This window comes from Rhinolophus sinicus, linkage group LG07 (genome assembly GCF_036562045.2).
Source record: "Rhinolophus sinicus isolate RSC01 linkage group LG07, ASM3656204v1, whole genome shotgun sequence".
Classification (NCBI taxonomy): Eukaryota; Metazoa; Chordata; class Mammalia; order Chiroptera; family Rhinolophidae; genus Rhinolophus; species Rhinolophus sinicus.
This window is the reverse complement of record NC_133757.1, coordinates 91,448,912-91,461,737: the sequence shown is the minus strand read 5'-3', so window position 1 is coordinate 91,461,737 and position 12,826 is coordinate 91,448,912. Positions and strand designations below refer to the sequence as shown.

Here is a 12,826-nt window from a genome sequence, read left to right as displayed (position 1 = left end):
ATTAATTATATTCACAATGACTGTATGACACATGAATATTAAAATATAATGGTAGGTGCAATGGCATTGTTTAATTGTTAGGCAGAATTGTATAATTTTAATCAATATTTTAAAATGATATAATTAAAATTCAAAGCAGACTAAGAATTAGAAATAGCTCAGAACATTTTTAATGCCTTTTCAGTTATTGAATGTTTTTCTTTTATGTTATCCAACAAAGCCGTATATTTCTAATATGTAATAGCTCATGAGACAGTTTTTTAATCAGTGACAATTGAAACTGTGATACTACAATGAGAATATTTTAGCAATTTGCATTTGCATGGTGAATGAAGTATGTTCAACATTTTATAGAGAATAAAATAACTAATATTATTTATCTGAAATGTTGAAACTATTCAGCTATAATCAATCTAATTATTACATGTCAAAAAATGTTTTTCCTTTGTATGGAGGGAATTGAAACATTTGTGTTCCAAACAGATCTATTTAATGTATTGACCATTTTATTACAGTACACTATATCCATTAGTTAATATTTTTACCTATATGTATTCTTCATTTTAGATCGTATGCTTATTTGAAATCTCAAATAAGAGTTTTGCAAAAATATGCTTTATATTTTTAAAGAAAGAAAATACGTGTTTATATATACCTCTGTCTATATGATTTATATATGTATTTTATTGAATTCATTGATTATCAAAGAGTATTCACTTGATTTAGGGTATTGACTAAATATGCTTAAAACTTAACAGTTATTTTAAAGCTAAATTTGAAATGTACACCAAATATTAGTTCTGTTTTACCCTAGGTTTAAGGTCTAAAAAAGACTGGCTCAAATCCTTGTTTTATGTCCAGTGAAAGCCCAGGGCCTTCCCAAATATTTCTGCATATTCCAAATGGTCACCCCAGCTCCATTTTTCTATGTGCACTAGAACTTTATTTTCAGTTTGCCATCTTTCATGGGTTCTTTCTCTCAATTTTGACATGTACCTAAACTGGACACTCAGTGCCTTTTTCTTATTTGTATCAACTCCCGCTCTGTTTTCTGTCCACAATAAATCACAGAAAAATAACACTAGCCATCGCCAGTAGTGATTACCAATAGCAGCATCATTCATAATAAACAAAAGGAGGAAACAGCCAAAATTCCCATCAATTAGAATGAATTATGAACATTAGAATGAATAAATAATATGTGGCATATCTATACAATGGAATGATGTTCAGCAACATAAAAAAATAAAATAATGATGCATGCTACAACGTGGTTGGACCTGGAAAGAACACATCCTTCCAAATGAAGCAAGATAGTCACAAAAGACCACATATTGTATGATTCCATTTGTATGAAATGTCCAGAATAGACAAATCAATAGAGACAGAAATTAGATTAGTGGCTGCCTAGTGTTGGTTGTTGCAAAGGGGTTGAAGGGAAATAGAGGCAATAAATGAAGAGGATGGCATTTTTTTTAAGTGATAAAAATGTTCTCAATTAATGATAATAGTTTCACAACAGTGAATATAGTGAAAACCAGTGAATTTTAAACATTAAAATAATGAATTTTATCATATGTGAATTATATCTCAATAAAACTTACTTAAAATGTCACACAGTCTTTGTGTTGGCAGCCACCAAGACAGAGGTGTTGTCTGGAGAAATGGTGGTTCAAATGTCAAGCACAGACAATGTAACAATGAAAATGCAACATGTCAGTGCTTACCATGATGCACTCAGCCAGTCCCCAACTATAACTATAGATTTTTCTTGGATATCTCAAAACTTGTAAATGCCCACTAACATCTTTTTGGGTTTGATCCTTTTTCTCTACCCAACCTGCATCCAGCTAAGGAACGCAAAAGTATAAATTATAATTCTCCACTGACAACTTTATTTGTCCACTTTTACTACTTAGGAGGCAGTAGTGACTATATAAAGTCTTGGTTTTAAACTTTCTGTTTCGATTACACATTGTGTGATCCTAAGGGGATGCACATTTTAGCTCCTGATAGAATGTGTGAGACTCAACTGCACCTATCTGTTAACTCTGAGTTACGTGGGTAGAAGGAGACATATCTCTTAATAGAGGAAGAATGTGAAGACAATTTACAGCTAAATGCTGTATAAATTACTGGATCAAATTGTGTTTGATTGGCTTAGAGACCTCCATTTTACACAAACTTAATTCTCTCTCTCTCTCTCTCTCTCTCTCTCTCGCTCTCGCTCTCGCTCTCTCTCTCTCTCTCTCGCTCTAGATCCAGCTAAAGATCCCTGCTTAAAGATGAAATGCAGTCGCCATAAAGTGTGCATTGCTCAAGACTCTCAGACTGCACTCTGCATTAGTCACCGGAGGCTTACACACAGGTAAACATTGTTACATTAAACCCCACTGATGGAGTGGTGCTCCTTATGCCACTAACAGCTTCAGAATATAAATATTTGGCAATGTCTGCAAAGCTTTTATCCAGAGTTTTATTGAAACAGTGTCAGAACCCTGGTTAATACAATTATGATTCCCTTGGGTTAAACATTGTTATCAGTCAGAATTACTATGGGGATTATAGCATGTAGGCACATGTTATTAAATAAGGAGGATTTTGTGAAGATTGGATTCAAGGGCTCTATCTTTATACTTACACTTTTTCAAGTTTAAGGAACAAGTGTAGTTCCGGTATCTTTTAAATATTTTTGCTTATGCCCACTCAAATATTTTGTTTCCCTCAGGGGAGAGTAAGAAACAAAGTGAAAAGGCATAAATGAATGACTATGTTCATTTCAAAAGATGAAAAGTCACAAAATAGAGACATGAGCCTGGAACACTTCAGGGCGCCTTCCTTTATGGGACACTCATACTGGTGGAGTCCCTGGTGGCCAACGCAAAATTCAAAGAGGAGAAAAAAGGGTTAGATATATCTTTTATCGTGATCATCACTACTTCTGTAAGATAGGCTCTATTTTGACAAGGATCAGTGATTTAGAAATAGCCTGTGTATTTTGGTGCTGAGTCTTAAGAATCATGATAGGTCACAACCAAGGGTGAAATCACTGTGTAAGTGATGGAAGCAAGCAGGTGTATCCATTCTCTTTATTAATTTTAAAGGTTTTTTTTTTTTTTCTTTTTTCACTTTTTTTGAGAATATTCTTTTTTGTTATAATGGACCGAATTCATGTTGTGCTTTTCATCAAATGAACATGGGGGTTTCTCTATTTGGGTGTTTTCAGAGACTAATTGGAGTTTGGTTTTAGTGCGCTTACATCTCAATTCTATTATTCAAACATACCAACAGACAGAGAAGAAGAACATAAGTAACGGTTCTAGAAAACAGCAAATATTTAAGTTTCTTTGATGTTCCTTATTAATGTGAAAGTACATATATCTATAAAGACCTTTACTACGTGCTGAGTAGATTAGAGGAAGTCTTTATTCCATAATGCCTTATTGATCATGGCAGATTTCAAGTACAAAAGCAGGCTAATACAACCAAGACAGAGGATTGGGGAATGAGTTAACTTTAAGAATCATGGAATATCCATGGTGTACTTGGCACACAACATGTTTGTTTTTCTGATTGCCATTTTCATGTAATGTCATTAAAAAGTAATTTTTCTTGAATAAATTCAGCAGCAACTGTCATAATTTATCCAAATAAGATGAATTGCATATTTAGTAATACATTTCTTGGCATTGCATATGATATGTGAGACTTTAGCTGATATCAAGGAAAGTTAGCAGTTTCGATTGAGGGAAAAAAAATAAGACTATTCCACAGTATAATGAAGAGAATACTCTATGTGACAAAAACAAATAATGCCCCCATGTGAACATTAATGTAATGGGTGTAAGATACTTTTTACATTTCCTGACACTTCCTGGCTGCTTGATAAATAGTAGTATTTATTGTAGTTCTTTTATTATCTTTGTGGTTATTATCACCTGCTGAAATATGCATATAATTTCATCCTTGGTTTGTTTTCAATAGTGAGGAAAAAAAGCTTAAAAAATTATGGAATACCAATAATGTACTTGCAAAAGTAAGAAAGAAAGAGGACAACAGTTTGGGCCTGTCAAATGTAAAACATCTCCTGGAAATAGCATTTCTATAAAGTCAACATACTTTGGAAAGGCCCAGAAGGATGAAGCAGAGTTATCAATAAGATATCCCCACTCCATCATGACCTCTATGTTGATTTTTCAAAGAGATAACAAAACTTTGAGCCGGAATTTTATTTTTCCATTTATTTCCTGAGGGTTCCATAAAGCTTCTGAATTACTTGGAATTCTTATTAATTAATCATCAAATACTTACAATATAAGTATGTTTGAGTGTACTAGGGAAGAGAGTGGGTTTTTACTTGAGAAATGAATTCCCATATGCTCCCTCACCTAAGTTGTAGACACCTAGTCAATCATTTCATACAAAAACAAACACTGTTTTCTTACAAGTTTCAGAGACCCTGGAGAAGGTTTCTATCTACTCACAGTTATACCTTTGAAAAGGCTCATCTCCCATCTCACCCCTGGCCCCCTGAACCCAAGTCAAAGAGCAACTGAAGACCTCACATTTAGTATTATGCCTGGGGCAGAAACTCTCTCCATAACTGTTTTACACTGAAACCAAGAGAGGTTCAAGTTCCTGACTTAAGATCACAAAGCTGGGAATTTTCAGACCACTGATTGCAGCCTATATTTACTAATACCCTAATCCAGGCTTTCTCACTGCATGTCGAACTCATTATTAAACAAAGACTTAACTACAGATAAAAAGAAACTTCTTTGACATGGTGAAAACTCTCAGAAACCAATAGCTAACATGTTTCTTAATATAGACAGGTGAAGTGTCCTGAATTGAGAACTACTGCCAGCTTTGCCTTTGGTGGACAGGTGGGTTGGAGCTTTGGGATGACTGCTGTGCTCCATGTAGGTGGACTTCAAAATGTTTTGTGTAAAATATTTAGTCCTGTTCTATTTCAGATAGACACTGTTTAAAATTTGGACTCAATACGCACTAAATTCAATAAATAAATAACGTTTCCAAAAAATTAATATTAAGATTGATATTTGATATGCTTTCTTTGCTTTGAGGATGTCAGTACTAGTGAATGTTAATACAACACTTAGGGAAGGAGAGTTTTGCCAAGCAGTTTGATCGATAAAGGTGGCTAATATAAATAATGCAGATTGTAAATTTAGGGGTTGTGTGTGGTTTTTGGGAAGGGGGATACAGAAAACAGAGAAAAGGGTTGCTTAATAAATGTTGACCATTTACATAGTTTAAATTAGAAATTCCAACTTTTTTTCATTCAAAGATAGCGTTTTCTCCCCATCCCCCCTTTCCTTGATCTCATAAAAGAGAAAAAGAAATGGAACTTGCTGTTTGCTTCTGCAGAGGGGATCCCGTTTTTCATAGAGGTCTTCCTAATTCCATCCCACCACCTCCAACTATATATCATACCCATTTCTCCATTACCTTAGAACCCTGAACTTCTCATCCTGTAATAATCATTTCATGTCTAATAAATTATGTAACATCAATGTCTTTCAATTGACTGGACTTTTTATGAAGGTAGGGTCTATGTCTTTTCACCACCTCTTACTCAGAAATTGGTGTGCTGGCTAGTCTATATTTTCTTTGAAGAGTATTATTAAAGTAGCTGTTTGCAAACATCTAGAGAAAAAATTGAGTTGTTTAATCAATTGAACTGGTCAGTCTACATAATGTAAATCTAATCGTTTTTGGTTTTTTTTTGGTGTGTGTGAGTGTGTGTGTGTGTGTGTGTGTGTGTGTGACTTGCCCTTATTTCTTGAGGATGGTCTGAGAAAAGCATAGGAGTCAGTCAACAAATACTGTAAAATAAATGTATTGAATGAACACAAGAATTATTGCCAGAAAAAAAGGAGAGGGGGATATGAAAATATCAGGGAGAGGTGAGTCAACTGGTTGAAAGAAACTGGTAGGGTAGATCCTTGCCTTAGATTTGTAAATAACTGAAATAATTACTAAATAGCTCTTTATTTAGTTCTTGAAATCACAATACTGTCACACCCTGCTTAACGATGAAGACATGTTCTAAGAAATGCATCCTTAGGCAATTTAATCTTCAAGGGAGCATCCTAGAGTACACTTACACAAAACTAGATGGCACAACCTGCTACTGTAATTGTACACGGGATGCTTTTATAGGTCTTATAACACAGTAGGCTTATTTCCACGGGGAGGACCACAAACAGGGGAGTGATTGTAGCGGAAGCCCTGACAGTTCAGTTGGTTTTTCTATTTGTAACGTATGTGTATGACTTAGCTTTGATTGCTGAGGCATCCTCTTCAGAGTAACACCCATTTCAAAGACAGCATCCACTTGAGGGACGGTTATCTTGAATGGACACATTGCCAGCCACACAACTAGATTAAGAGCCAGGCCACCTTTGAGTCTCTTTGTGTTAGGTCTTGATTTGTTTAGATAACTGACCATTGGGGATACTTTTGTTGTTGTTGTTGTTTGTTTTTAATTTTGTTTTGTTTTCTCTTTCTCGATTTTAAATTCCCACCTTTCAGTTTTAAATTCACCAATAAAGAGTGAGCCATAAAACCCTAGACCCTCACCCTTGACCCCATTAAAAGCAGAATCCCAGACCAACTCCCTCATGGGTATCACTGAAAGGCACATTGGAATCCTAATAAGAACTATAAGGGTTGGTTCAGTTGTAACATTGGTTAACTGTGGGAAGCTCACAGGGGCCCAGATGAGTACCCCAGGCATTTCTAGCTGATAGCATTTATATGAATAGGCTGACTGCAAAAACTAGTAAATGCATTGGTCTAGGACATGAAGGCAGCTACAGTGTCACTAGGTGATAGGAAAGATTAAACCTTTCTCATCTTTATAATCTCATCATTATAATCTTAGGAGACCACCATTGTATATTATTGACTGAAAAGTTGTTATGTGACACATACTAGTAATTGTCTTCTGAAATCAGAGACTTAGCCTGATTAGGGGGCTCATTATGTGTTTTACATTAGCTTTGACCCTTATTGCCAATGTAGAGGATTGTGTAAAGTATCCAACTATGTTGTGTTCAAGGTCCTATATTTGGGTATTTGTCTCCGAATGGCTTTTTCTGTGAAGAATTGGCTTCCAATAAGCATGATGCCTGTGTTCTTTTGCTAGCTTTCTGTTACCAGTATCATAGCCAGTTAAAACCAATACGTTTTATGAACAATGGAAAAGAACTTGAATGTAACACGTTTTCCAAAATGGAAACATATCCACTTATTTAGATGGTTTAATATAAATATATATAATGGCTTTCCAGGCTTTGAATCTGACCCGCTTTTTTATATCGTTACCCTGGGGAAAATTTCTGGAGATGCTTGTAGTTGAGGGGTATTTTGTCTCATTGTTTTTGTGTATTGTGAGGAAGAAGCCCCATGTTTAAAGCTCCTTTTGTGGCCTATGCAGCTGCAGGTAATTAACACTATTTCTAGATCAGTGTTTCAGGCACCAACCAATGTTGCTGATATTAAAAAAACAAAAACAAAACCCCAAAAAACAGGTTTGGAATAATAAGATAGATTAAGGTAGGACAAAGCTAGGCATGTTAATTTCTGCTTCATTTGCACCAAATGTTGGGGGTGGGGGGATCAATAAGGAAATGCTTTTGGCCTTGTAGGGAAGCATAAGAATAATAAACCTAAAATAATACTTATCAAAATAGACATCAAAAGATGAGTCCTAAAACTCCTCTAATTTAACTATGCATTTTTTGAATTCATAATTGTAATGACCATATCAAAAGAAGGTTAGAATTTCTTTATATAATAATTAAATGAATGACTGTGGTATCTATATTTCCATTGCTATAATGTTGAAATATTTATTATGGGAAGATTCAATCATAGGGACTGAGTTATAGGAGAGTCCCAAAAATGTTGGTTAAATTAAGGCAAAGCATGCCTTAAATTGATTTAGTTTTTACAACAACCCTAATGCTTTATACTAAAGACTATTATGTCCATTTTATAGAATCAAAAGCTGAAGCTCAAAAGTGCTGGTTGTTCTGCCTGAGATTAAATATAATAGATAGATAGATAGACAGACAGACATAAGAGGCAGATTTAGGATTTAAAATAATTTTTATATACACATTTTTCATAATTATAAATAAATTTTAATCATGTTTATGAACATATGTTTATATAATTTTATAAATACCTAGTTATTCATAACTCTCCTTTGGTTAGAACATAAAGGGTTTGGAACACTTGTTTTTTTAAAGTTTATTGGGGTGACAATTGTTAGTACAGTTGCATAGGTTTCAGGTGTACAATTCTGTAATACATCATCTATATATCACATTTTGTGTTCTCCAGCCAGTCAGTGGAACACTTCTTTTTTAATAGATTTTTTAAAAGAGCAATGTTAGGTTTACAGCAAAATTGAATAGAAGGTACTGAGAATTTCCCACATACCCTCTGTATAAACTCCAAGTGCATAACCTTCTCCATAATCAATGACCCCCACACAGTGGTACTTTTGTTATAATTGTAAACCTACATTGACACATCATTATCACCCAAAGTCCATATTTATATTACTTTTTAATATTAATTGCATTTAAAAATGGCTTATAGTACTATACTTTGGATAGTGAGTTAGAATAATATCATTTGATTATTCTTTTTAAACACAGATAATAGCTGAACTTCATAGTGTTTCATTTATGTCTGGAACTTTTCTGAAGTTATATATATTTGTGCATCTGTACTTGTATGTGTATATTTATATGTATATATGTATATATGTATATGTGTCTATATATGTATGTATATATACAAATATACACATACACATGCATATATATGCATAACTAATTTAATCTGACAACAATGATGTGAGGTAAAGTGGGTTACAGTTATTGCACCCATTTACAATGATAAAATCTGAGACAGAAGTTATGTCATTTGCTCAGGTGATAAACTTGGACATTGAAACTGGACACTGAGGTTCCAGAATTTGTTCTCTTGATTATTATGTGCTAATGTCATTTGAACCATATTATTTAACACTTATAAAACATGTTATATAAATGAGACATTCTTCTAGGCATTTTAGAGATAACTCATTTTATCTTACAACAATCTTATATTCCTTTTGAAAAACCTGGATAAACAATGCCTAACTCATAGTTTCTCAACATATTGTAACTCGCATTCTTTCTTGCTGAACATGCAATTCAGCATTTTTCTTTTATTCTGATATCACCCTCAAGTGGGTATAATTCTTAGCTACCTGAGAATTGCTTGTATGGAGAAAATTGAATTCATTCGACTGTAGATCAGCCAATATTGATTTGGTCAGGTTTTATTTTTGGTGATCCACTTACACAAAGAAAAAACATGTTTCTCAAATATAAAAATAAGACAACATTGACTGTGTATATATTTTTAAATACACAACACATCTTATCATTTTTGTGATATTATTTGCACTGTTTTTAAAAATCAGGAACTTGTTGATTAAAGTCCAATATCCTCAACATGGTCCTTTAGAACCTTAGCCAGGTAGCTTTCCCACATGGCACATTGCAGCCTGTCACAGCAGGAAACTCATTCTGTGGCCTGACTGCCTAGCTTTAGTCTAGTTCCACTCTCCTTAGCTGTGTGATCGTAGGCAGATTTCTTAAACTCTCGGTGCCTCAGTTTCTTTCACTTAAAGTAGGAATGGTAAAAATGATATTTTCTAATGATGTTCTTTTAAGGATTAATGAATTAATTCATAAAAACGATGAGAATAGTACCTGATTCATAATAGACGTACCGTAAAGTTTAGTTACGACTATTTTTTTCCTGAAACATGTTGTAAATTTTATAATCATAGACTTTTGCTATGTCTGAGTATTTTTCCTAGTAAAATGTTCTGCCCATTTATTCCCTTGTTATTCTGGCAAATACTCCATTTCTGAAGAGGCTTTTAGCATAATGATTAATGGTATGTAATCTGATGCTAGTCTGGCTGGCTTTGAAGTCTGTCTCCATTTCTTGATTCCAAAATCACTTTGAGCATATTACCCTCACCAAGACTCGTTTTTCTTGTTTATACGATAAAGATAATTATACTATCTATCTCCCTCTTTTTTTAAAAATGAGAATTAAGGATGTAATTTGTGCAAAACACTTTTCACAATGTAAACACTCAATAAACATTAATTATTGAGACATCTCTATTCAGTTTTCTTCCACATGTCTCCTAGTCCAATGTAGAATTAAATTCTCCTTTATCATTGTGCCCGTGACCCATTAGCAACATTTTTCTGTACCTGTATTATAGTTACTTATATATTTAGTAGCTGCAGGTTCATTTGTTGAGTTGCAGTTGACACAGTATTTGAAAAAATTGGCTGAATCCTGTCATGATTATATGAGGTGGAATTTAAGATCACTCTATACTTCAAGTAAAAGAGTAATGTGATTTTTAACAGTTGAAAATGGAGAGAAAGGGAACAATGTGTCATACGAGTTGTGGGAAAACATGAGAGACAGCTGCTTAAAGGGAACTAGCAAGGAAGTAGGAATTCATTTGCTATATTTAAGGTTATTAGGGTGCTGTCATTTGAACAAGTTTCCTGCCTTTAATGATTTTCTAGTTTATACCTTTTACCACTGCGCATATCCCCATGACCAGAGAAGAGGGTCTTCAGATCAAAAAGTCCAAAGTACATGAAAGGGATTTGCATGCACTAAATTCCTCCTGGTATACTGTCATTGTGATTGTCTATAGATAAATCCTTTCATGTCCTTTCAGATAGCTTTTATTTACACAGTGGGCCCAAGGACTGATAAACTCCTTCTGCCTAGCAGGAAACCAACTTGTGTTTGGAGGAAGGAAATGCTGGATCTGATTGGAGATCTTTCCCAGCTCTGCTTGCCATGCATACTGGCTTTGAAGTCTGTATAAAACAACTTATAATGTATTTCTGTATATACTTCTAAATCTCCTGATAACCTAGGTCAGCTGTGAGAGCTGAGTTTGAATTGTGATGGTCAGTAGAAGAGGGCAAGATGAGCCAGGAGAAGCCTGTAACAGTAATGACGCAAAGACCAGATGAAACCCAGTTGGATAGCATAGTATGAAAAGTGAGTGTAAGGAATGCATTCACTCGTAAGCCATTTTCTCTGCCGTCTAGTTCTTGCTCCATGAGTATCTCTTATATAAGGAAAAGAGCAAGTATTAGAAATAAAGTACAACAAAGGAAGATTCAAATATTGCTTGATATAAAGTGTCATGTCCTAAATTGACAAGAGAATAGTGGAAGTCTTTGAAGAGAGAAAAAACTGGATAATTCATGAAGAAGTAATTTTTAAAGAAGTACTTTAGATGGACCTTAGTATTTCTTATGTTTTGTGTTCCTAACTGATCAAGATTATAATACTCAGATTTAAAGTCCAATTATGTTACATAGATTTTGGAATTGCAGGAACAGAGATGCTTACATAGCTTAAATTGATGTTTTTTTACATTATAAGAACATCCCATTCTTTTGTCTGTAAGAAGGTTAAAACTGCCTAGTAAGAAAAATGATTATCCTTGTTCTTCTAAATAGAAATCTATTTCTACATTTTTGTAATTTATTATATTGAAACAAATGTAGAAAGGTAGGAAAATATACAAAGATGTTATAAGTGATATCAATGTTTAACATTTTATTTTTAAAATATAAGCTCTTATGAAAATAACATGTGGATAAGATAATAACATGAATAGATTCATATGATAGAAAAGGGAGTACAGATTGGATCTCCTGTCCCCACCTCAGGCCACTCAATTCCATTCTCAGGTTTTCAGAAATTTTCTACGTGCACACATACATACTATGTTTCCCTGAAAATAAAACTTAACCGGAAAATAAGCCCTAGCATGATTTTTCAGCATGACATCCCCCAAGCACAAGCCATAATGTGTCTTTTGGAGCAAAAATTAATATAAGACCAGGTCTTACTTTTGGGGAAACACGGTACAAATATAATTAATTCCTAATAGGAATATTTTATACATGTTATTCTGCTTAATTTTATTAACTTAATATATTTTTTTATGTTCATAATTGGGCATATGCGTTTTATCCTACCTTTTAAATGGATGTAAAGAAATCTATCACATGTGTAACATAATATATATCATATATACATATGATATATAATATATCAAGGGTGTCAAAATAGTGTATACACATTTTAAGAAAGGAAATCTGTATTAAAATTGTAATACTCAATATATACCAATAACAAAAGATGAATACAAGTCACATTTGACCTCTGCAATTACAAGAGGTGCTCAAAGTGGTTACCATCAGCATCCAGACACTTGTGATTACAGCGAACTACTGCTTGAGCAACATTTACCAAAGTGTCACTCATATACACTTTTTTTGGCACCCCTGGTATAACACACACACACACACACACACACACAATTATTCAAATATAAGAATGAAATCTTACCGTTTGCAACAATATGGATGGACCTTGAGGGCACTATGCTAAGTATAATAAGTCAAACAGAAAAGACAGATACCATATGATATCTTATATGTGAAATTTAAAAACCAAGAAATAAAAAACCAAGCTCATAGATACAGAAAACAGATTGGTGATTGCCAGAGGTGGGGGTTGGGGTTGGAGTAGAGAAATGGGTGAAAAAGATTTAAATTTTTAAAAAGTTTAAAAAAATACCAAGGTACAAGACAACATATATCTTATGCTACACTGTGTAAGAAAGATGCAAAAATAAGACAACAAACATCTAGTTGTGATGTTGTGATTT

At 33.8% G+C, this 12,826-nt stretch overlaps 1 protein-coding gene across 4 annotated transcripts in view; it reads left to right on the top strand.

Moving 5' to 3' along the window:
* The window catches only part of SPOCK3 (SPARC (osteonectin), cwcv and kazal like domains proteoglycan 3), a 335,282-nt gene that overhangs the window by 161,374 nt on the left and 161,082 nt on the right, over positions 1-12,826 (top strand). For all 4 annotated transcript variants that reach the window (XM_074338292.1, XM_074338291.1, XM_019731467.2 and 1 more), the window contains one exon: positions 2,260-2,368. In XM_074338292.1, coding sequence (XP_074194393.1) covers positions 2,260-2,368 — 109 coding nt within the window. The remainder of the gene's footprint in view (positions 1-2,259; positions 2,369-12,826) is intronic.